The sequence below is a fragment of the Microcaecilia unicolor genome, chromosome 4, assembly GCF_901765095.1.
Source record: "Microcaecilia unicolor chromosome 4, aMicUni1.1, whole genome shotgun sequence".
In the NCBI taxonomy this organism is placed as follows: domain Eukaryota; kingdom Metazoa; phylum Chordata; class Amphibia; order Gymnophiona; family Siphonopidae; genus Microcaecilia; species Microcaecilia unicolor.
In genome coordinates this window covers 287,977,064-288,003,123 of record NC_044034.1, presented here as the reverse complement: position 1 = coordinate 288,003,123, position 26,060 = coordinate 287,977,064, and the positions used below count along the sequence as shown (strand labels likewise).

Sequence of the window (26,060 nt, the reverse complement as noted above, 5' to 3'; positions counted from 1 at the left end):
GCAAATGTTTTATGTATGTCACTATTGTTTATTTAATTCATTTAATTTGTAATTTATCTTGCTTTTGTATGTAGATCCAATAGATCCCTGATGCAGGCCTATGTGCTGAAACACGGCCGTGTCAGGTCGATTTTTAGCTGTTGATATTAAAGCCTTCCTGAGATTTTATTTGCGCAGTCCTCACTTTCTTATCCATTACAATGGGATTGCAACATGTGAAATCAATAATCAGTGTGGCATGAACACCCCACATCACTAGAAGAGGGGTAAAGCAGCACCAACATTGGCAGGAAGATCCAAAACACCAGAAGAGCAGCTAAATGCACTAATGTTAGCAAAAATATCCTAAGGCAATAGGACAAAAATCTGGGCACTGGTGTTCAATGAAGGGGACTGCTCCCCAAAGATTTGGGGATTGGGGGTTGTACGAGTTCAATGACTGCCCAGAAAAGTATAGAGGGTGGAAAACTAACTTTAAGGATGCCACAGCAATTATGAAGCTTACTCCAACACAAGAGATGAACCTGATGAGAAATTGACTGGGAACTGAATCAGCCAATAGTGTAAAGAGATTACTGGATGCATAATTGCATGGCCCTTTGAGAGGTTTGAAAGAAATGTGGGAGAGACTTGACCAGTGTATGGCAGCCAAGAAGCTATCCAATAGGCACTGATGAAAAGAATAAGGAGTTACCCAAAAGTGACAAATAGATATAATGACAAGTTACTCGAATTAGGAGATCTCCTTCTGGAACTGGAAGCACTCAAGGCTGATCCGAATCTTTCTAGCCTGTACTGCCTGGATATAGCTTGGGGCATAAATGAGATTATATCAAAGCTGCCATATGACATAAGAGAAAATTGGTCATCAGTAGGTGCCAAGCATAAAGAGGACCACCAACTTCACAGTCTGTGCAGTTCATCCAAATTTTGGCAAAGAGGAGAAATGACCTCCAGCTTCATGTCTGATGTTCCTGAAGCAGTCATGACTGGCTACTTCCATAGTGAAAGGCCGGTCAAGAAGTACACCAACAAGAAGAAGCCTAAAGCTGTACACGTGACAGATGTCACCCACAGCGATCTCATCTACTGATCGTCCTCCTACTACAGAGAAAGTAGAAGATCCCGACAGACAGTGTTCTATACATATGAAACCTCATCCTCTCAAGAAATGTAGAGGGTTTAGGAAGAAACCATTAAGAGAACGTAAAGATCTGCTGAGAAAGTACAGAATCTGCTACAAATGTTGCTCTTCATCCAAGCACATGGCTAAAGACTAAAGCAGCCATCAAGTGTATGGAGTGCATTCATGACCAACATGTCAGTGCCTTACACCCTGACAAGAGTAAGCCTACTTCTACAGGAACTGCAGCCTCAGAGTCAAGTCACAGCGGGGAGAAGGACGTAGAGCAAGCGTCACTACTGAACATTACTCCATAAGTACATAAGTATATAAGTATTGCCAAACTGGGACAGACCGCATGTCAATCAAGCCCAGCATCCTGTTTCCAACAGTGGCCAATCGAGGTCACAAATACCTGGCAAGATCCCCAAAAAAGTACAAAACATTTTATGCTGCTTATCCCACAAATATTTTCCCCAAGTCCAATTTAATAATGATCTATGGACTTTTCCTTTAGGAAGCAGTCCAAACCTTTTTAAAAACTCTGCTAAGCTAACCGCCTTTACCACATTTTCTGGCAACGAATTCCAGAGTTGAATTACACGTTGAGTGAAGAAACTTTTTCTCAGATTTGTTTTAAATTTACTACTTTGTATTTTCATCACATGCCCCCGAGTCCTAGTATTTTGGAAAGCGTAAACAGATGCTTTATCTCTACCCATTCCACTCCACTCCAATCATTATTTTATAGGCCTCTATCATATCTCCGCTCAGCCGTCTTTTCTCCAAGCTGAAGAGCCCTAGCCACTTTAGCCTTTCCTCATAGGGAAGTCATCCCATCCCCTTTATCATTTTTGTCGCCCTTCTCTGCACCTTTTCTAATTCTACTATATCTTTTTTGAGATGCGGTGACCAGAACTGAACACAATAGTCAAGGTGTGGTCGAACCATGGAGCGATACAAAGGCATTATAATGTCCTCATTTTTGTTTTCCATTCCTTTCCTAATAATGTAACATTCTATTTGCTTTCTTAGCCGCCGCAGCACACCGAGCAGAAGGTTTCAACATATCATCAGCATTGACACCTAGATCCCTTTCTTGGTCAATGACTCCTAACATGGAACCTTGCGTGACGTAGCTATAATTCGGGTTCCTCTTTCCCACATGCATTACTTTGCACTTGCTCACATTAAACGTCATCTGACATTTAGACGCCCAGTCTCGTAAGGTTCTCTTGTAATTTTTCGCAATCCTCCCGTGATTTAACTACTTTGAATAATTTTGTGTTGTCAGCAAATTTAATTACCTCACTTGTTATCCCCATCTCTAGGTCATTTATAAATATGTTAAAAAGCAGCGGTCCCAGCACAGACCCCTGGGCCCCACTAACTAGCCTTCTCTATTGAGAATACTGACCATTTAACCCTACTCTCTGTTTTCTATCTTTTAACCAGTTTTTAATCCACAGTAGTACACTACCTCCTATCCCGTGACTCTCCAATTTCCTCTGGAGTCTTTCATGAGGTACTTTGTCAAACACCTTCTGAAAATCCAGATACACAATATCAACTGGCTCACCTTTATCCACGTGCTTGTTCACCCCTTCAAAGAAATGTAATAGATTGGTGAGGCAAGATTTCCTGTCACTAAATCCATGTTGGCTTTTTCTCATTAATCCATGCTTTTGAATATGCTGTGTAATTTTGTTCTTTATAATAGTCTCTACCATTTTGCCCAGCACCGATGTAAGACTCACCGGTCTATAATTTCCTGGATCTCCCCTGGAACCTTTTTTAAAAATCGATGTTACATTGGCCACCCTCCAATCTTCCGGTACCACACTCGATTTTAAGGATAAATTACATATTACTAACAATAGTTCCGCAAGTTCACAAGTGTGTGGAGAAAGCCACAGTGGATGGTCATGCACCAAGATATGTGTAGCCAAGGTATATCCAAAAGAGCAACCAGAAAAGGCAGTAAATATGTATGTCATCATAGATGAGCCAAATAACCAGTCCCTAGCAAGAACAGAGTTCTTTGACCTATTTGACATCCAAGGAGCTCACTTTCCATACCACCTCAATACCTGTACAGGGATGACAAAGAAGATGGGAAGAAAAGCAAGTGGATACATGATAGAAGTGATGGATGGTAGCAACAAGACCCATCAATCAGAGGTTGCACAACACCATCGTCATCTCCAACCTGTACCGGAGTATCTGCAGCTTTAGGATCCAAATGCCAAGATTTTACTCTTGTTGGGAAGAGATGCACCAACTGATCAGAGTTCAAGGGTCATATGTAGGTCCTCTTGATGCCCCATATGCCTACCAACTCACCCTAGGATGGGTAATAATAGGTGACATCAGTCTTAATAGACTGAGTAGACCGAAGTGTAGATGTCTACAAAACATGGACAAACTGCCTGTTCAAAGCTTGTCCTAACCATCTACATGTGAAGGAGGTTTACAGCTGGGAAGAACCAGACCCCAGCCCAACCATTTTTCAGGACACCTCTCCACCAGATTTAGGAGAACATCTTGGGAACTTGGTGTTCCAAGTCACCAAAAATGACAACAAACCAACTCTTTCAGTAGAAGATAGAGTTCTTGAGAATTATAGATAAGGAATTCTACAAGGATGAGTCCAATAGCTGGGTGGCTCCACTACCATTCCGGACAGCCAGAATATGATTCTTGTTTCACTTCATTGAAAAAGACAATAAGAAATAAACCAGAGACAAAAGAGTGCTTTACAACGTTCATGCAGAACATGCTGGATAATGGCCATGCAAAGCCAGCTCCACCATTAAAAAAGACAATGAAGAATGTTGGTACTTACCTACCTTTGGTGTGTACCATCCACAAAAGCAGGCCAGATCAGTATTGTGTTTGATTCCAGTGCTCAATTTCAAGGAATCTCACTCAACAATGTGCTGCTTTCAGGGCCTGACATGATCAACAGCAGTCTTGATCTGCTTCAGAAAGGACCCCATTGCCATAACAGCAGATATCCAGCAAATGTTCTATTGCTTTGTTGTACACCGAGACTACAGAAATTACTTGAGATTCCTGTGGCACCATGATAGTGACATCAACCAGGAAATCGTGGAATACAGAATGGGAGTTCACATCTTTGGTAACAGTCTATCACCTGCAGTAGCAACCTATGGGCTTAGAAGGCCAGCCCAAGAGGGAGAAAGAGAATATGGTACAGATGCCAAATGTGTCATTGAAATAAATGTTTATGTTGACGATGGTTTGAATCTTTACCTACTGCAGAAGAAGCCATTGACTTGCTAAAGAGAACACAAGCAATGCTGGCAGAGGCCAATCTGAGACTTCATAAAATCACCTCTAACAGTCCAGAGGTAATGAGAGCAGGATCATACCAAAGATTTAAAGGATCTAGATCGAAGAGTAGACACTCTCCGGTTCAGAGAAGACTTGGATTACATTGGGATCTAAAAAGAGACATTTTCATCTTTCAAGTCTCCACCCAAGAGAAACCATATACACGAAAGAGATGTCTTGTCTAAAACAATAGTCTATACAACCCACTGGTCACCATTCAAGGAAGATTCCTACAGAGAGCTTTCCCAAAGTACTGATGAGTGGGATGTTCCATTACCACCAGAAATGCGACAAAAGTGGAAGAAATGGAAAGATTCTTTAAAGACTCATGATCAACTGCACATCTCATGCCCTTACATCTCTGCAGCACTCAATACTACCTATCCCAGAGCGATTGCATCTTCATCTCATCAACCAGTTGATGAAAGACCAGACCCCGACCACCAAAGTGCCATCAAAGATACAGAACTATAGATAATGACAACTTGGCACCACCCGGGAGCTCGACACAAGACTTCCCTGGAAGACAAGGAACTTCTTTAGCAGAACCATCACTGAGCCAGAGATCCACATCAAGAAGAGATGAGAGACTCAAAGACTTTTCTCTCTTTTGTGTTTGTTATTTGTGTTGTCTGTCTCTCATTTCAGCTCCTGAGAGATGGCAAGAGAGAAGTCGCCAGAGTTACAGTGAACCGGAGACAAGCAAGAAGTTGCCAAGTTTAAGAACCAGAAATGAATGGACTTTGCATGTTTATAATGTTTATAGTTTTGAGAAGATAAATAATGTTATGTATATTTAATATGAGTATTTGTATTCAATTGCATTCTGTGTAATAGACAGCACTGTGTATTAGGGACTGCTTTTCCTATAGTTTGCAGTATCCTGCAATTGACTCCTTGTGAGCTTTCCCTATTGGCTGTTAACTCTGAGCTACTACTACTACTACTACTATTTAGCATTTCTATAGTGCTACAAGGCGTACGCAGCACCAAGCCCTCCCTCACTGCCCCTGTGGGCAATGTGAGAGAGCCCAGTCTTCCTTGTATGCCTTGGTGATTAGCAGCTGATCTAGGGGGCTGATCCCTCCTTAATCCACTGTAATTCCATCAGGATTTTTCACAATCCCCCCAAGACATTTCCCATTTATTGTCCCTGAGTTTCTCCCCCTTATTCTTGTGTGTGTTATAGCTTTCATCTCAGCTGGGCTGAGGTTCTGGCCTTCTCCTTTCCTCTGGACTTGCTAGATACGGACTATGTGCAGAAGGCAACAATTCTCTTCTAAGCAACTGAACTATAAGTTGGATTTTCTTTGTTTATTATGAGTGCTACGATAAAGAAGATTTGCTTAAGAACTGAGTCTACTGGAAAAGCTTCTACTTGGAGATGGCTGTTTAGCTACACTATACTTTGCCTAGAACAGTACATATTGCTATGTATATTTCTGTATTTGCAATACTAATGTTTTGAAATATTAATTATTATTTTATTGCTGTAATCCAATTTGAATCACTTGGGAGAAAGACAGGATATAAATTTAAGAAAAGAATAGAATAAAATATATATGCCATAATATGTACTGTTATTTTAATATTTTTTCTGTTGATATTGTCTATTGCCTATGTTCAGATTGATCTTGTTTTAGATCACCTTGGGTGAATTTCTTCAAAAAGGCAATAAATAAATCCTAATTAATAAATAAACAGTCAATAGAGTGCAGACACATATGGTAGGAAATAGAGACGCAGGATACAAGCAAATACACAGATGAAGCATGGATCCACATTCCCCAAAGCATAAATACACAGAACAAAGCAGATAGATCTTCTAGACTTAGAACATGTCAATACATACAAAATTAAGATCTACAATATGCAAAACACAGGTACAGATCACATAAAATACGGAGACATAGCACCTGTGTGTGCATGTGTATGTGTACAGATACAGAGCTGACAAAGAGTGAACAAGCAGACAGACTATTGTGGGGACCAAAGGGGTAGGGGGCACCATGTTACTATGTTTAATCAGTCTGACTCTGCAAGCAAGCCTAAAAGGAAAGCAGGTGCCAAAAGCAACCCTTGTAGTGGGCTTCATTTTGCCCAGCAACTGACCAGGTTGTACCTATTCTATGGTGGGACAATGTGTAAGTAAACCTGCACTGCTGTTGCTTGTGTTGTATATATTCTGTTGGGGTAATCTATATAAGAACATGCCATAATGGGTTAGACCAATGATCTATCTAGCCCAGTATTCTGCTTCCAACAGTGGCCAATCCAGTTCACAAGTACCTGGCAGAAACCCAATTAGTAGCAACATTTCATGCTACCAATCCAGTGGTGTGCTGGAACCGGCTCGCAAGAGCCGCTTGTTAAATTTTGACAGCTCTTGCAAGCCGGTTGTTGTTGGGGGCGAGCCGGCTCCATTGCTGGAGGTAAGCATGGCAGGAGGGCGACATCACAGGCCATGCTTACCTCCCCTGCCACTCCGAAGCATGTCCAAAGATGTCCTTCGCTCCCACCCTCCCCTCCCGCTCCCGTCTTTTTTTAATTACCTCCGTCGAAGCGCGCGCCATTTAAAGCCCTGCTGCGTGCTGGCCATCTCCAGGCTTCCCCTGCTTGATTCGGATGATGTTCATGCCTTAGTCCCGCCTTCATTCTGACGTCATTTCCTTTTTTTCGCGAAGGCGGGACTAAGGCCCGAACATCATCCAAATCAAGCAGGGGAAGCCTGGAGATGGCCAGCACGCAGCAGGGCTTTAAATGGCGCACGCTTTGACGGAGGTAATTAAAAAAAGACGGGAGCGGGAGGGGAGGGTGGGAGCGAAGGACATCTTTGGACATGCTTTGGAGGGGCAGGGGAGGGAGGAGAATCGCTGGATGGGTAGAGGGGGGCAGGGGAGAGACTTGCTGGGCATGGGTGGGTAGAGGGGGGCAGGGGAGAGACTTGCTGGGCATGGGTGCGTAGAGGGGGGCAGGGGAGAGACCTGCTGGGCATGGGTGGGTAGAGGGGGGCAGGGGAGAGGCTTGCTGGGCATGGGTGCGTAGAGGGCGGCAGGGGAGAGACCTGCTGGGCATGGGTGGGTAGAGGGGGCAGGGGAGAGAAGAGAATTGCTGGGTATGGATGGATAGAGAGGGGCGGGGGAGAGAGGAGAGTTTCAGGACATGGATGGAGGGGAGGAAAGGGAGAGAGAAGAAATGCTGGACATGGAGGGAAGATAGAGGAAGGAGATTAGATGAGGAAAAAGGAAGTGAGGAGAGAAACTGCACATGGATGGAGAAAATAGGCAGAAGTTGGATCCATTGTACAGTCAAGTCTGCAGAGGACCAGAAATGAAGAAGAAAGGAGGAAAGAAAAGAAATAAATGGAAAGGAAGCCCTGGAAACGGAGTCAAGGGAACAGATAGAGAGCAGCAGGATCAGATACTGGACCAGCATGATCAGAGAAACAAAGTCACCAGACAACAAAGGTAGAAAAAAAATAATTTTATTTTCATTATAGTGTTTGGAATATGTCCACTTTGAGAATCAGGTGCTGAACGTTAAAAGTTTATATTTATTTACTTATTTATGGCATTTTATCCCATATTAAACATGAATTAGGTTGGAACCTGGGATAATTTAACTTTTTTTTTCCTGGAGAGAGTAATGTGTTGGCCGCCACCCCCCCCCCCCCCCTCCCGGGGTATAGCCAGCTCTGCAATTTTTATTTTTTTTTGGGGGGGGGGCGCAGTGGTGGATGGGGGGGCGCCGAGGTGGACCATGGAGAGAGCCTGTTGTTAAAAATTTACCAGCACACCACTGTACCAATCCCAGGGCAAGCAGTAGCTTCCCCCATGTCCATCTCAATAACAGACTATGGATGTTTCCTCCAGGAACTTGTCCAAACCTCTTTAAAATCTAGATATACTGACTGCTGTTACCACATCCTCCTGCAGTGAGTTCCAGAGCTTAACTATTCTTTGAGTGAAAAAATATTTCCTTCTATTTGTTTTAAAAGTATTTCCATATAGTTTCATTGAGTGGCCCCTGGTCTTTTTACTTTTTGAAAGAGTGAAAAATCAATTCACTTTTACCTATTTCACACCACTCAGGATTTTATAGACCTCAATCATATCTCCCCGCAGCTGTCTCTTTCCCAAGCTGAAGAGCACTAACCTCTTTAGCCTTTCCTCAAATGGGAGGAATTCCATCCCCTTTATCATTTTGGTCGCTCTTTTTTTTAACCTTTTCTAATTCCGATATATCTTTTTTAAGATATAGTGACCAGAACTGAATGCAATACTCAAGGTGAGGTCACACCATGGAGCAATACAGAGGCATTATAATATTCTTGGTTTTATTTTGCATCCATTTCCTAATAATTCCTAGCATCCTGTTTGCATATTTCAGCATATTGAGTGCTGACTCCTAATGTGGGCCCTAACATTAGGTAATTATGATTCAGATTATTCTTCCCAATGTACATAACTTTGCATTTGTTCACATATGCCATTTGGATGCCCAGCTGTTGCCTGTCCTGTATATAGTGGTAATCTATATGAGGAAAGCCTGCACTGCTGCTGCCCATGCTACACCCATTTTGTGGTGGGGCAGTATATATGAGAGAAGCTTTCATTGCTGCTGCCTATATTGTACCCAAAGCTGTTGCAAGGGGTGGGCAAACATGCCATGCTGCCCTTTTTAATCCGTTTTTGATTCTGTAAGCAGGCAAGCTGAAAGTGGAAGGCACCATTTTGTTTAGTGACTGCCTTCTGTGTGTGTGTTGAGGAGAAGGAGGAAATGAGGAACCATGCACCCAACTGAAATGACCACTCACATCCAATAAATTTGTGAAAGCTGCAAGGACATACATCATAAGACTACATATAGCATATAAAGAACAGACATACTATAAAGAGGGTATAGATCTTCCACAGAGTGCTAGTATACATGTTGCACTTCCCAAGACTAACTGCAGAACCCTACAAACAAGGACACAACAATAATTCTACTGACACATTGCAGGGAATAGTTGTCATGATGCGAAGACTCACCAGCATCATCAACAGCACGATTCAGCTCCACCTTCCAGTCATCTCTGTAGAACCAGTCTGGGGGACAAAAGATTGCCTCCTTCTTGGGACAAGCTGTTCCATCCTAAAACACAAAAGACAAAGAGGGGCATTTTCGAAAGGGACGTCCAAGTTTTGATGAGGACGTCCTTGCAAAACGTCCCCATCTAGGGGCGGGGAAACCCGTATTTTTGAAACATGATGGACGTCCATCTTTTGTTTCAATAATACGGTCAGGGACTGCCAAATCCTGAAATTTGGTCGTCCTTAGAGATGGTCGTCCCTAGACTTGGTTGTTTCTGATTTTCAGCGATATTGGAAACCAAGGACGTCCATCTCAGAAACGACCAAATGCAAGCCATTTGGTCGTGGGAGGAGCCAGCATTTGTAGTGCACTGGTCCCCCTGACATGCCAGGACAGCAACCGGGCACCCTAGGAGGCATTGCAGTGGACTTCATAAATTGCTCCTTGGTGCATAGCTCACCTTGTGTGCTGAGCCCCCAACCCCCTCCCCCCCAAAACCCACTCCCCACAACTGTACACCACTACCATAGCCTTTATGGGTGAAAGGGGGCACCTAGATGTGGGTACAGTGGGTTTTGGAGGGCTCGCTGTTTCCTCCACAAACGTAACAGGTAGGGGGGGATGGGGCTGGGTCCGCCTGCCTGAAGTGCACTGCACCCACTAAAACTGCTCCAGGGACCTGCATACTGCTGTGATGGAGCTGAGTATGACATTAGAGACTGGCAATCAATATTTTTAAAGATGTTTTTTGAGGGTGGGAGGGGGTTGTTCTTATGTTTGTATAACATGAAAACTTGTCAATAAAAATATGTACAAAAAAAAAAGGTCCCCAAAGAGAGGTTTCAGTCGTCAGAATTGTCAGTTCCTTTTTTGTCCCCAGCCCTTCTGCTTCTTGCTTAATCCCTGTTCTGGGGACCCCCTTCACCTGTAAGGGCTATTGTAGTGGTGTACAGTTGGGGGTAGTGGGTTTTTGGATGAAGCTCTGCCACTACTTGTGACCTTTGACAGACAAATTTGAAGGTAGTTGGGGGGGAGGGTGTTTGAGAGAAAGGGAGAGATACCGGATTGCAGGCAGGGGGAGGGGAGTGATGGGAGAAATGCCAGACTATAGGGATGGGGAAGTGATTTATAGTAGTAGGGGTGACTTGGTAAGCCTTAGGTCAGGCAGCTCTACTCAATGGTACTTAGGCCCCTGCTTTGGGGCATTTTACCTCTCCTACTCACCAGACACCTTGGCTTACGATAGTGTTTTTTAATTTTTCTTTTTTTATGTACCCTCTCCAAGGCTAAACTCAACCCCTTAATAAAAAGTGGGCTACACTATACTATGTATATCTCGAGCATACAGGATGCTTCAGGCAGGAATTGAATTTCATAACTCCCCCCCCCCCTCAATATACTCACTGCAGCAGTGTTCGGGACTGGCGCTGGAAACCATTCTTCCCCCGGATCTCGGATCTCGTTCTCATACACCTGCTCTAGGACCTCACTGTAATTTGTGTCTCCATCCAGCAACAGCCTGTGCTCAGAGGTCAGAGATCAGACATGTCATTAGAGGCAGAGGCAGAGGAAAGACATGTCATTAGAAAGACTGAAGCTGAAGCTAAAGTGACACTTATGTTTTTAAAAAAACTGTAACAATTTTCTAAATCAAATTAATTAGACCCTAACACAAATACAACCAAATAAAGTCAGAGGAGAAAGTTCAAAGGGTAAAGGAATAAATAGCAATGGGTCATGGATTTGGTATACAACTTTTCTATGGTAGTCTATACTTATACTTTAAAGCATGGTACACCAGAGCCAGTCAGGAGGAGGGATGTAAAGAGAACTGTCTGGCTTCCTAGGGTCATTTTTCAAAGTGACTAGAAGGGCAGGAGATATGCTAGGGGGGCCCAGAGGCTTGGGGTAGATATTAAATAAAATGAAAGACAGTATGGATCCCTGTGGCACCCTACAGTCCAGTGCCCAAGGTAACAATGTGCTGTTGTTGAAGAGAACTGATTGTTGTCTATCTGACAGATAGGATTTGAACCAAGTAAATACTGTGCCACTGATACCTGTTTCTGCCAGTCTTGTAAGCATGATATTATGATCCACTGTGTCGAAGGCTGCCGAGAAATTGAGCAACACTAGTATTGAGGCAGATCCTGTCACGATTTATATGCAGATCATCAAGAAGGGACACAAGAACTGTCTCTGTTCCGTACCCAGGTCTGAAGCCAGACTGACATGGATCTAGCCAATTACTTTCAATTAGCCAGTCGTTGAGTTGACTGCAGACCATCCGTTCTATATTTTTGGTTAAATACTGCTGAATATGCCTAGATAGCCCTGGACAGGTGATTTAAATGGCCAGGAGCATCTCCTGGTCATTTTAATTCTTTTCAAATCAGGCCCTAAGTATCTAAATTCATTTCCCTGTCTTGGCTCCACACACTTCTTCTGATCCTGCCAGGTACTGTTGAAAAAAACAGGATATTGGACTATATTTACATTTATTGAATTTGCTATACCGCTTGGCTTTGTCCAAGAGCACAGCGGTTTACAATGATTAAAAACAAAATCAAAAATGGAAAGGAACTACAAAAAAAATAAGAAAGCCCACTCACTCAAGACCAAACACACATTTGTGCAGCCTAAATTGTTTTTAAAAATGGTTCTTTCACCCACAGTGAGAGAGCAATTTTCAAACTCCCATTTCTGTTGATAAAATTTTATTTTACTTGTAGAAATTAATTTGCCTTTCCTCACTGTAATCCCTCTGGCCCATTGTACCTATATATAATTTGAAGATTTCTGGGTCCTTGGGAATGGATTGGTTGCAGGCAACGAGAGATACCCTAGTTGGATTTCTATGTATTCTGGAATGGAATTTCACTACACTGCTGCCTGTTGGAAAACGTTAGCCCAATTATCTTTTTAAATGGCTCTGTTGGTTCCTAAAAGCTTCTCACCTTTTCTGGGGTTCCACCCTCCAGTCACCATCCCATTGCCATCCCTTAGGGAGCTGAAAATTGTCCTTGGGAAGACTCAGCTTCCCTGTGATGTCAGAGAAGTTTGGGTGCTTGGACAGCCCTTTGGAACACCACTTTCCAAAGATTTTCACTTGATTTTCATACTAAGGGAGCAGAGAGAGAGAGATAAAAACTAATGAATGAACACAGATGAGGCTGAGCTCTCCATCTTCTGACACCCCCCCCCCCCCCCCCCGTTCTAACATTCTTCCAGGAAGAGTGAGGACACAAGAGGACATCCCTCTCATTCCCCAATGGGTTCTCTTTTATCATCCAATTATTATGTACCTATGTGGTCTTTGTTTTATTTAGAGTAAGACAGGGACTGGAGATAAACTGTCCTTAAGCTATATTTGGTACAAGAAACAAATCATTCTCTAAGGATGAAAACACTAGTTCCTCTGTTAAGGAGCTTATTTTAGAAGCATCTCCATGTGTAAATATCAGCTTTCACATGTGTAGATGGTCAGACATGTGTAAAGGTAATTTAAGAAAGCTGCCATTTACATGTGGAGATCCACACCACATCCAAATGGCAAGGGGGTATGGAGAGGGAATGGTGAAGGCAGGCTGACAATACCAACATATATTTTCTATTTTACAAGGGAAATATATATTGTTGAGGAAATCCTTATAGTTGGGCTTATATACCAGCCCAGAAGCATGCATAAGTGTCAGCTGTAAAGGCAGATGTAAAGGCTGAGGACAGCATTACATAGTAACGTGGAGGGGCATAATCGAACGGCGCCAGCCATCTATTTGGCCGGCGCTGCAAAGAGCAGTCCCGAACCGTATTATTGAAAAAGATGGCCAGCCATCTTTCGTTTCGATAATACGGTTGGGGCCGGCCAAATGTCAGAGATGGCCGGGTTTGAGATGGCCATCATCGGTTTTCGCCGATAATGGAAACCGAGGCTGGCGATCTCAAACCCAGCCAAATCCAAGGCATTTGGTTGTGGGAGGGGCCAGCATTTGTAGTGCACTGGTCCCCCTGACATGCCAGGACACCAACTGGGCACCCTAGGAGGCACTGCTTTGGACTTCTAAAATTGCTCCCAGAAGCATACCTCCCTTACCTTGGGTGCTGAGCCCCCCAAATCCCCCCAAAACCCACTCCCCACAATTGTACACCATTACCATAGCCCTTAGGAGTGAAGGGGGGCACCCACTTGTGGGTACAGTGGGTTTTGGGGGGGTTTGGAGGGCTTAACATTTACCACCACCAGTGTAACAGGTAGGGGGGGTGGGCCTGGGTCCACCTGCCTGAAGTGCACTGCACCCACTAAATACTGCTCCAGGGACCTGCATGCTGCTGTCAGGGAGCTGGGTATGACATTTGAGGCTGGCATAGAGGCTGGCAAAAAAACTTAAATAAAAAATTTGAGGGGTGGGAGGGGGTTGGTGACCACTGGGGGCGTAAGGGGAGGTCATCCCCGATTCCCTCCAGTGGTCATTTGGTCAGTTGGGGCACCTTTTGAAGCTTGGTCCTGAAAAAAAGGGGACCCAGTGAAGCCAGCGAAATGCTCGTCAAGGCCAGCTTTCTTTTTTCCATTATCGGGCGAAGTCAGCCATCTCAAAGCACGCCCCCGTCCCACCTTCACTACCCTACCGAAACGCCCCCTTGAAGTTTGGCCAGCTCCGCGACGGAAAGCAGTTGGCGCCGGCCAAAATCGGCTTTCGATTATACCGATTTGGCCAGTTTCAGGAGATCACTAGCCATCTCCCGATTTGGGTCGGAAGATGACCGGCGATCTCCTTCAAAAATGAGCTGGATAGTAGATGATAGCAGATAAAGACCTGTAAGGTCCATCCAGTCTGCCCAACAAGATAAACTCATTACATATGGTATGTGATACTTTGTACTTACCACAAGATCCCCCAGGAAAAACTAGCCACTCCCTCAGCAACCCTGGTGCCCCCTGATACCCAATCTCCCCTTGCCAGTAACAAGCACCTCCCCAAGGCCCCCGTGGTGTCACGAAATGCCTAGCCAACTGACTGGGGCTATCCCCAGCACAGCTCAGGTCCACCTGCACCTGCCACTTGTGCTCTACACTAGCACCCTCCTCCTACCAACTATGTCTCAACCATCTCTTAGCAAGTCTCCTGCTTCTCAAATTGTCCCCAGTGATTTCTAGGTTACTGGAGGACACACTCCCAGTTCCCAGAAAGCATTCACAGACCCAACACACAAACCACCAGGGGCAATAAACTGGAAATGTTTATTCTCTGAAAAATCAGAACAACGAACAGAAAAAGTGCAATCAGCAAAACAATAACAGGTAACTGAAATATAGATCAATTTTAACACTAATTACACATTTGTTTACTATCTAAATAGTACCTGGGGAGAACAGGACATATAGCTGCTCACAAGTTATCAAATATAACTTTTCACAGGGCTTCAGCAAAGAGATCTCTCTCCATGGCTGAAACTGGAGGCAAAACCAGTAACTCCTGGGTAACTTCAAACTCCAAGTCAATCAGAGCCCAGAACAACAACATTTGATAATAGCTGGCCACATCACTGCAGGTACTTCCTCTTTGTGCTTAAACTAAAGAAGGAATCATTCACTTATCTGCAATAGCTTAAAACAAGGCATGCACCACCTGCTGGCCAAATTAGAGAACTACACTGCAGGAAAATATCAAAACAATTTTCACAGGCTTAAAAACCCACTTTTCTGTCGCACATATGGTATGTGATACTTCATAATTACCACCCGATCTCCTGGAAAAACTAGCCACTCCCGCAGCAACACTAGTGCCTCCTGACACCCGATCCTTCCTTGCCAGTAACAAGCACCTCCCCAAGGTCCCATGGCATTTTCATTCCACTCCATGCACCATCAACACTCTGTACTCCAAGCCCCCCATGACATCAACACTTCCCGCTCCAAAGCCCTCCCCTCAGCAGACTCCTCTCCTAGCCTTCAATCACATTCCAAGCCCTATTGGGTTCCATGTTATCTAGCAGGAGCACAAGCAATGCCCACTTGCTCCTGCTCTGAAGGCCCTGGGTTCCAAAACGGCTGCCATGTGCTATGACCCCCTAGCAATAATCTTGTGGTATTACTGCTAGGGGTCAAGGTGGCCAAATAAGGGGGAGATCAGATATTTGATGGGGGAGACTTGTGATGCCAGGGGAGGGCTAGTTGTTAGGTGGGAGCACTGAGTGATAGTACTGGCCTCAACCTTTACATCTACCCTTCCAGTAGGCATTATACCCTTATTTGGCAGCCTGATCCCTAGCGATAATACTGTGAGATCACTGCTAGGGGTTCCAGGAGTCATTTTGGAACTCAGAGCCTTCAGAGTTCAAGAGAGTGGGCATTGCTCCTGCTTCCATTAGACACCAGGGACACCCAGCAAATCTGGGGATGTAATGTAATCAGGGGTGTGGGACTAGTTGTTGCCAGGGGACGGGTTGAGGAAGCTTTGAGCACAGAAGCAACAATTTGAGTGGGGTTGCACATGTATTTTCTCGACCTGCAGCTTTTTGAAATCGCTGCTCCCACTGACCATGGAGAGGCATGGATGTGCACTCCTGCACATCCTTCACGAATTACTAGATGCTCTGTATTTGGTAAAGTACCATGGAGATTTTCCACATCTCAGCTTCAACATCTGAATTCCCCTCTACATGTCCTTTCTAAAATAAAGCTCTAAAACCATAATTCTAGTCTTAATGGCAATACAATTTGCTGTCATGTCAATATATTACACCAACCTCATACCCTGAATTATCTGTCTTTATAGTTTCCTCATGCCCTGCATGTCCCTATATTGTTCCATAGTGTTGCCTTTACCACAAGGAAGATAGGTAGATAAAACAGAAAAACAGGGGATGATTGGATCAGCCCTGCAATGGAAATAGTGAGGGCAAAATTGCTAGGTGTATACTATCGTTTGCTGTAAACCTCTTTGTAGCCTTTTTTGGAAAAGGCGTTTTGTAAGACTGATACATAAATAAAAGCACAGAACACAGAAAAGTCTTTGTTATTGACAAAGGAAGAAAAAAATGCACCCTGCATGTGTAATCTTATTCTCTATTTTATGTTCCTATCCCAGACCTCTGCCTCTCATAACACCCCATGTCCCAGGGGCATAGCTGCTATGGGGCCAAGGGGGCCTGGGCCCCCGTAGATTTAGCCCTGGACCCCCCTGCCGGCAGTCAACCCCCCCCTCCCGCCGCCTTGCAGGGCTTCATTCTGTTTCTGTGAGTCTGACGTCCTGCACGTCAGACTGAGAAACCAAACGAAGGAAGAAGACTTCGGCTTGCGGAGGTTGGGGTCCCCTGCCAGCAAAGGAAGGCGACGACGGGCGGAGGGGTCGAGAGGATCGTCGGCGGGGGGGGTCAAAATTGTTGGAGGTGTTGGCAATGGCGGCGGGAAGGGGGGGGTCGGCGGCAGGGGGGGCTAAAATGTGCCCTTCACCTCGGCTCTGGACCCCCCTACCGCTGAAGTCTGGCTATGCCCCTGCCGTGTCCTACCTGTTATTACATTATACTGGCACCCCACCTGCCTTTATGGTATCCTGCCTGTGAGTGCCCTAGCAAGCTGCCATTCACTATAGTATTCCAGCATGCTGCCCGCCATTATTGCATCCCAGTGTTATGCAGGGCTAACCCTATGATCAGGCAAACTAGGCAGTTACTGAGGGTGCCACAATATAAGGAGCGAACCAAAAAAACAGGGGAAAAATGTTTGTTCATTGGAGGAAACAAGTCAAACTCAACAAAATGCACCCCACAGTGATACTACTTAACTAAAAAAAAATTATTTGTGCTTATAATGGTTGAAAGCATGTCAACTCAAAACCATAATAGTTGCACAAATGTATTTGTATTGTAAGTCCAATTCGCTTAAAGCATACAACCAGCAGTGAATTTTTCAAATATAATAAAGTGAAACTTATTTTGCACAGGTTCAGACATGGACCATGTTTTGCAATGGCTTCAAGATCAGGGAAGTAATAGTTTTTTTTACTGTTACGAAGAATGTAGGGGGCAGCAAAACAGCATATAGGGCTAGCCAGGTGGAGTAGTTTGGCTAGTGGAGATCCCAATGCCCTGCCAGCTAAAGAGAGAATTGAGTCAGCTGGATAGGATGGCTAGAACCTGTGTGGCAGAAGCAGCTCCCTACCACTCTTACTCCTCTTCATTAAGACTGGAACTGCGAGCATGTTCCAAATATGTGCTTGTGGATTCAGCACTTCCTGATGGTGATCTCGTGCACTGCAAGATCAGCATGAAGATGGGCTGGCCCTGTAACCATGCCTTTTGAATGTGCTTGCAGTGCCAGTATTAAGAGGAAAGAGGCGGAAAGGAAGTGTGATAGGGAATGGCAAGTGAATTGGGCTGGGTGGAGGAGGAGACCCAAGGCTGAATTGTTCAGGTTCCCAGTACATATTCATCAGCACTGGTGTCACACCTGCCATTACAGTATCCTAGCACAATACCTACCATTATGGTATCTGCCTATCATTATGGTCTCTGAGCAAGTGCCTGCAATTACAACAACTCAAAACCCTGGCTGCCACTATGGTGTTCTGGCACCTCTCTAGTCATTATGATCTCCTACATCTTAATGTTAATTAAAGTGTCCCAGTATCCTGCCTGCCAATACAACATTACAAGGTTCTACTGTTTCTTACTGTTTCTGCATAGACAACGAATTTTCCTTCCCAGTACTTGTTGAATTTCACTCTGTCAGAGGCTGGGCCTAGCCAGAGGCGCACACGGAGTTGCACTGGAGAGCTGGTCTCATTCTTTTTGCTCTGTAGATACTGTACAGACACAGGCAGGCAGGCTCAGTGGTGTCAGAAAGTAATAATTCATCTATACATGAAGAAGTCTGATCAATGGTACACACTAGGTTAGGTCCCTCTGAGTGAAGGTACAGTACGATCAACAGTCACCACTGGGGGTGAAAGATAGAGGAGTAGTAGTAGTAGCCTTAAGCACACACTACACCATATCTTTTGAAGGGAAGGTATTGGGAGAGGAGGGAATGAGGGTGTGAAACATGGAGAAGCAATGAATCTAGACTAGATTTATCTGTGGCTGGCACAGCATGGCCTGGAGGAAGCTACATTCTGTTCTTCCTGATTCTGACATCTTGCAGCCTGAAGAAGGAGGCTGTTTTCTGATTTCCTTGAAATTGGCAAAGCATGGCATGGATCAAGAAGCTAAGCTCTGATCTCAGCTTGGAACAGCGTGACCTGGGGAAGGAGTCTGAACACAGCATAGCTTGAATCAAGTCGCTGCTGAGTTCTGATGTCCCTAGGTTGGCACAGCATCGCCTGGGGATAGAAGATGGACTCAGAGAGAGTTGATAACATAGGCAGAAAACTTTGATCTTGGTATGTTTTAAAGATGCTGTGTGAGCATGTCATAATATGCACTAGCTCTTACAGCAGGACACTACAATCTTATACATCCACCTGCCCGTATGGGAATTGTGTCCACCTTTTACCTTTAGGAGGATGGTCTGTGTCCTCCCACAGAGCTTGCCACAGGCATCTTGGTTGGTATTGGAGAACATGATGGTATGTGCTTTCACCCGGGCATATGCCACCCGCTTCTCCTTACATAGCATCCAGATCACGACATCAGGAAGGCTGGTCTGGGGCTGGATACAAGCAGCAAGGGGGAGTGAAGGAGGGAACAGGAAAACATTAAAAATAGGGAGCACAGGAGAGAAACAGAAGAGAGGAGAGAGGTTAGGCAGACGAAAAGAATAACGGGAAAAACAGTGGAAAGGGGAAAGGAAGGGTTCAGAAATGTGAGGGAAAACATGTAGAAAAAAGGAGGAAAAAAGATAGAAGAATTGAGAGAAAAGGACAGAAAGAAATCAGATATCTTTCAGTTTCTATGAATATAAATCCAAAATGTTCCTACTGGAGCCAAAAACATTCTTATTTTATATCTTGAAATTTTATTGAATTTTATATCTGATATTTCTGATCAGGGCTGGCCCAAGGGTATCTGACACCCTAGGCAAAGCTTCAGCCATTCACCCTCCCATTAACACTGGCATAGGCATAGGGGAGGGATTTGTTATACTGCCTTTCTGTCGTGCAACCAAAATGGCTAAAACAAACCCTCTCCACCATGTCCAGTTTCTCCCCTCCCCTTCCCTTCTGTGCCCTACCCTTTCATAGTCCTGTGTTCAACAGTTTCCCTACCCCCTCCAGTGAAGTGCTGGAGCAGCAGTCATGATATCTGTAAAAGACTAATCAGAGCCAGTGTGGGCCTTGAGCATTTCTGCATGGTCAAGGCCTGTGGGTTCCACCTTTTCTTAAGTCCTGTTTCAGAGGGGGCAGGATCCAGCAGGCTCTGAGCATGTGTGGATAGTCCAGGATAAGTCTTTTGTAGAGACCTCAACTGCTGCATTGGTGTTGCCTTCAAATTATGCCATCCTAAGCAAATGCCTAGTCCACCTAGTGGATGGGCTGGCCCTGTTTCCAATCCTCAGACATATGAGGGTCAGTTTTCAAAGAAATCTAGTTGACTAACTAAGGAATTAGCCAGCTAGATTTCCCATCGTTGGAATTGCTCTGAACAGAGTGATTAAATATAGCCTTGTAGTTATTCCCAGGGATGCAGCTGGGTTGAGGAGAGGAATTTCTTTACAGGCTGTGGGTAAGGCTTTGAGTCGGAAATTTGCTTATCAGTGAGAGGGGATTGGGGAAGTAGATTAGGGAGGCTGGGGAAGCACATTTAGGGAGGTTGAGATACTGCTTCAAGTGGATCTGGAAGGTTAGAGAAGCACATTGGAGAGATTGTGGAGGATGGGGAAGCACTTACTACTACTACTACTACTTATCATTTCTATAGCGCTACAAGGCATATGCAGCGCGGTACACCATACACAAAAAGACAGTCCCTGCTCAAAGAGCTTACAATCTAGATAAACAGGTAAACAGACAGAACAATTAAGGGTAAGGAAATAAAGAGGTGAGGATAAAAGGACAGGGCAAGTGAGGAGTCAAAAGCAGTGGTAAAGAGGTAGGCTTTGAGTTTGGACTTGAAAACAGCCAAAGATGGGGCTAGACGTACAGGCTCGGGAAGTCTATTCCAGGCTTGAGGTGCAGCAAGATAAAAGGAACTGAGTCTTGAATTAGCAGTAGAGGAGAAGGGGACAGATAAGAGAGATTTATCTACAGAACGGAGTACTCGAGTGGGGGCGTAGGGAGAGACAAGAGTGGAAAGGTACTGGGGAGCAGCAGAGTGAATGCACTTCAGGACGGATAGGGGATGTTGGGGAAGAACTTTGAGGGGGAACAGGGGTTTGGGGAAAGCATATTGGAAGGGAACAGGAGGTTAGGAGAAGCACATCAGGATCATCAGGGAGTGGGTTGGAGGATTGGAACTGGTCATCGGGAGTGAGGATTTGGAAATGGGTGGCACTGCCACATGTACCTGTGCTGATGACTGTTAATACAGGGGCAATGCGTTTCATACCTGGGCCAATAGTAGAGAGGGACCATGCTATTGGCTCAGGTATGTAATGTGGTGCCCTGTGTGGCAAATTATAAGCAGATGCAGGAAACACACCCCTGTATTTGCTGTAAAGCGTTTGCTCTTACCGCACATTAATTTTTGATTTTCACGTGAAGTGAAAACTTACCACATTTTAGGGTTTCTTTTTCATAGACTTCTTATTTTTCCTTTTGTATGTAATTTTTCATTTTATAAGCTTATACACACAAACACACACACACACACATATACTCTATTATGACTTACAACAAGGTGTAAATGGTTAGGCAATATTACTAAATCTAGTGTACCTCGTATGTGACCGATGCAATCCTTTGTAGCCAATCTTCCAGTTCTGGGATCAAGGTAAGTGGGCAGCATGTCTCTGTCTGCAGTTTCTGAGCCCAGCTAGTGATCTCCTCCAGGAGGAAACAGCGGAGATACTGAAGCTTCTCATCTAGGATTGTGGCTGCCTGACCTAAAGGGGGAAGTGATTTCCTAGATGAGAGAGGAAGAGAGATGGGGTATCAGGGATATGAGAGAACAAGAAAAAGAGAGAGGGTGTGTTTGTGTGAGAGACAAAAGAAGGTGTGTGTGTGTCTGCGAGAGAAGCACATGTGTGTTCATATCAAAAAGATGGAAGGTGAGATTATTTTGAGATATGTATCTTGCATCTAAATAAATGAAATATAAAAAAAAAAAAGGAAAGGAGCAGAAGTGTGTTCAAGAAGTAGGTGTGTATGTGTATGAGAATTATGGGGCAGAGGTGTGTGACATAAAGAAGCAAGGGGGTGGTATGTGTATGAATATTTGCCTGGCAACTTTATCATTCAGTCACCACTCATGAGAGTCTAGTCCGGTGAGAGTCAACTCCGTCCTTGGGCTACACAAAGCCAGTTGGTATTCAGGATATCCACAATGAACACTCATAAGAGAAAAGCTGCATACCAAGGAGGCAGTGCATGCAAATCTATCTCATGCACATTCATTGTAGATATCCTGGAAGCCTAACTGGTTGAGAAGCACTGTCTAGTCTACAACTTAGCTTGTCTGACATTTGGATATTGATGCTAGGAAGACATGCTGCTTGTAAGTTGGCTCCAGTTGAAATGGCAAAGTTCCAAATCTGTATTGATTCTTTACAAAGCTTTATTAATCCAGACCCTCCTTGTGTGTTGACATAAAACATAGCCACCTGATTGTCATTATGAATCAAGATGACTTTCTTGGCAATTCAAAACTGAAAAATGTGTAGTGCATGAAGAACTGTGCACAGTTTTGACATTTTATTTGGAGAATTAATTCTTTCAAAGTCCAGAATCCTTGCTTGTGAAGGTAAAAAAAGGTGGGCGTCCCAAATGATTCTGGAAGTATCTGTGGTGAGGATGAATGATAATGAGGTCTCTACAAGGAACAGCCTGTTTATGTTTATTAAAAATACCAAACGTAATTCTGGGTATTCAATAAGAAGCGGTTTCAAATTACAAAATTGGTAAATATAACAGAAACCTTCATGAAAATTTTAAAGCAAAAAATTTATTTTTATCTCATTACTCATATTGTATACATAATTATTTTTTATGCAGAATCCAATAAAGTATATAAATATTTATTTGTTGTGCTCAGTTTTTTTGGTGTATTGCTGTGGACTGAAAATCCAAGCTTTGCAGGGACACCACCTTTACATCATAGCACATCCTACCTCCATCCTAATAATAATATTCAATAAATGGGCAAAGTCCAAGAAAAATATTAAGAACTGATGTTCAAAAAAATTGAATAACAGCTACTTAGCTTAAGTGGAGATTGTGCAAAATCAAAGATCTTCTTCCTGCAAAGTTCTTGTCCACTGCAATACTTTTTTCAAAGAATCATTCCGTGCAGAATTTAAGAACAAAGGAATCACAGTTCAGCAGTTTTAGTTCCCTACATGGGCCATGTTTCGCCAAACTAATGGCGTCTTCAGGGGAACTGATCTGAAATACAGGTTAGAGATTGTATAAAACCAGCACTTCAACTCATATCTAAAAATAATTGTAGAATAACCATACAAAACTTAAAATGTAAAATGTACTCCTCTACAGCAGAAAATCCAAAATATAACTCACTGTTCAGCAGAACCAGGGAGGAGCCCTACCCTGTCCGGTTCACAAACCTACTCCCGAACGCCCACACGTGCGCAAAATATATGTCAGTGCCCTATGTACCATTTAGTCTACACCAGTAGACGGATTAAACAGAGGATTGGGGAACATCTGAGTAATCTAAGAAACAGCAAACATGAAGCTCCACTTGTGGATCACTGGTTACAGGCACATCATGACATCAAAGATTTAAAATTTGTTGTGCTTTTTCAGATTGTTTTACCTTTAGGTGGAGATGTCTCTCGTTTGTTACTTCAGAAACAGCAAGAATTTATTTTTCGATGGCGAACAGTGGCCCCTAGTGGCCTGAATAGAGAAATCGAATGGCAAGCTCTCATTTAATCTTTTCCCGCCGTTTGGAAACAGCTGATGCCTGACATATATTTTGCGCACGTGTGGGCGTTCGGGAGTAGGTTTGTGAACCGGACAGGGTGGGGCTCCTCCCTGGTTCTGCTGAACAGTGAGTTATATTTTGGATTTTCTGCTGTAGAGGAGTACATTTTACATTTTAAGTTTTGTATGGTTATTCTACAATTATTTTTAGATATGAGATGAAGTGCTGGTTTTATACAATCTCTAACCTGTATTTCAGATCAGTTCCCCTGAAGACGCCATTAGTTTGGCGAAACATGGCCCATGTAGGGAACTAAAACTGCTGAACTGTGATTCCTTTGTTCTTAAATTCTGCACGGAATGATTCTTTGAAAAAAGTATTGCAGTGGACAAGAACTTTGCAGGAAGAAGATCTTTGATTTTGCACAATCTCCACTTAAGCTAAGTAGCTGTTATTCAATTTTTTTGAACATCAGTTCTTAATATTTTTCTTGGACTTTGCCCATTTATTGAATATTATTATTAGGATGGAGGTAGGATGTGCTATGATGTAAAGGTGGTGTCCCTGCAAAGCTTGGATTTTCAGTCCACAGCAATACACCAAAAAAACTGAGCACAACAAATAAATATTTATATACTTTATTGGATTCTGCATAAAAAATAATTATGTATACAATATGAGTAATGAGATAAAAAAATTTTATGTTTATTAAAAACCTTTTACAGCACATATACCAAACAAATGAATCTAAGCAGTGCACAAATAACTAAGTAAAGTTAAAATATACAAAAAAGAAAAAGGGACGCCATTGAAGAATAGGACAGCACAAACATTCATACCAAGGAAAAACATTCAGCCAAATTAATGCTGACTACCTCCTTAGACAGAGCCATTCCACTAACAGGCTCATCCCTTATGTTGGCAGGGTTAATTGGAAAAAGTGAGACCTCAATATTGATTTAAATTTGGCAAAAGATTGTTCATTGTGAATATGACTAGGAAGATCATTTCATAGTCTGGGGGATAAGAAATAAAGGGGTCCTTTTACCAAGCTGCAGTAAAATGGGGCCTGTATTTTTGACATATACTGAGGTCCCCTTTTACTGCAGCAGGTAAAAGGCTATCTTTTTTGCTGGAAAAGAAATGGCCATGCGGTAAGTGAACCAACTGCAGCACGGCCATTTCGGAGAGGAGTACTTACTGCCACCCACTGAGGTGGCAGAAAGGGCTCCCGCACTAACTCAGCAATAACCACGCAGCACATAGCACGGCCTGATTACCGCCAGGTAAGTGAACTACCACCAAGCTCCTGTGGTAGTTCCGGATTGGCATGCAGCAAGCCTGCTGCCACACACCAACCCTTTAGTAAAGGGGCCCCAAAATGCACTATACCTTGTGGATTCATAATGAGCTTGTTTAGGATGGGGAAGTACTAGTCGGTTTGAGTTCAGAGAATGAAGAGCATGGACAGGTGTATAAGGAATTGTTTTTTAAACCACAAAAGAAGGACATAATAAGCCTTGTGGGTAATCATAAGAATTTTAAACTGGATGCAATAACACACTGGAAGCCAGTACAAATAAATAAAGAGAGATGTAATATAATCAGTGCGCTTAGCTTTGCAAAGGAACCGAACAGCACAATTCTGGAGAGTTTGAAGTCGTTTTAATTGGGAAGTAGGTAAGCCTGCATAAACTGAATTACAATAATCAAGCCGAGATACTAGGAAGGCATGTATCATAGTATGCAAAGATGGAGAGTGAAGAAAGTCATGAACAGTGTGAAGTGTATGCAAGGATGTAAACCCAGATTTAGCATTGAAATCAGTTTGGTGAAAGAGAGTTTAGAGTCAAACCAAATACTAAATAACAAAAATAATCAACCGTTCAAATAGAGAGACCAAAAAACACTGGAATGAAGTGTGGCTGAGACATGTGACCTGTGATCCAACAAGCAACAGTCTTGGGATTGAGACTCAATCTATTAGTGGCAAGCCATGATACAAGAGCTGCCAAACAGTCTTAAAGTTACTCAAATGCCCAACACTGAGTAAATTCATAACTGTAGCTCCCACTTGTTGAAAGTTTGGAGTTTGACCTTTTAAAGTGAAAGTCTTGAAGTGGCTGAAGGTTAACGTTACATGGAGAGACAGGAAAATACAGGAGAATATTGTCAGCATAAATGAAAAATTGAGCATTAAATGACTGAATAAGCATGGCAAGTGGACTAATAAAAATATTGAAAAGAAGAGGCGATAGTATGTAACCTTTAGGAACGCCACATTTCAAGGGCTGTGAAGATGACAAACTTTGAGAAGAGTGTAAAGAGTCGGTTAGAAAGAAAAGAGGAAAACCAATTAAGAACTAACCCAGAAAGGCCTATTTAGGATAGCCAATTGAGAAGGAGAGAGTGATCCACCAAATCAAAGACAGCTGAAAGATCGAGAGACAGAATGAGAGCTATTTTACCTTTGTCCAAGATTTGGTGGGGATCACTCAAAAAAGAAACGTGTGTCTTACTTAAA

The 26,060-nt window shown here is 43.5% G+C and overlaps 1 protein-coding gene across 1 annotated transcript in view; it reads right to left on the bottom strand.

Annotated features, from left to right (window-relative positions):
• FER1L5 (fer-1 like family member 5) overlaps nucleotides 1–26,060 on the bottom strand; it is a 382,389-nt gene that overhangs the window by 244,317 nt on the left and 112,012 nt on the right. The window contains 6 exon segments of the mRNA XM_030202486.1: nucleotides 9,514–9,616; nucleotides 10,961–11,075; nucleotides 12,514–12,677; nucleotides 18,229–18,360; nucleotides 19,050–19,205; nucleotides 21,370–21,556. Coding sequence (XP_030058346.1) covers nucleotides 9,514–9,616; nucleotides 10,961–11,075; nucleotides 12,514–12,677; nucleotides 18,229–18,360; nucleotides 19,050–19,205; nucleotides 21,370–21,556 — 857 coding nt within the window.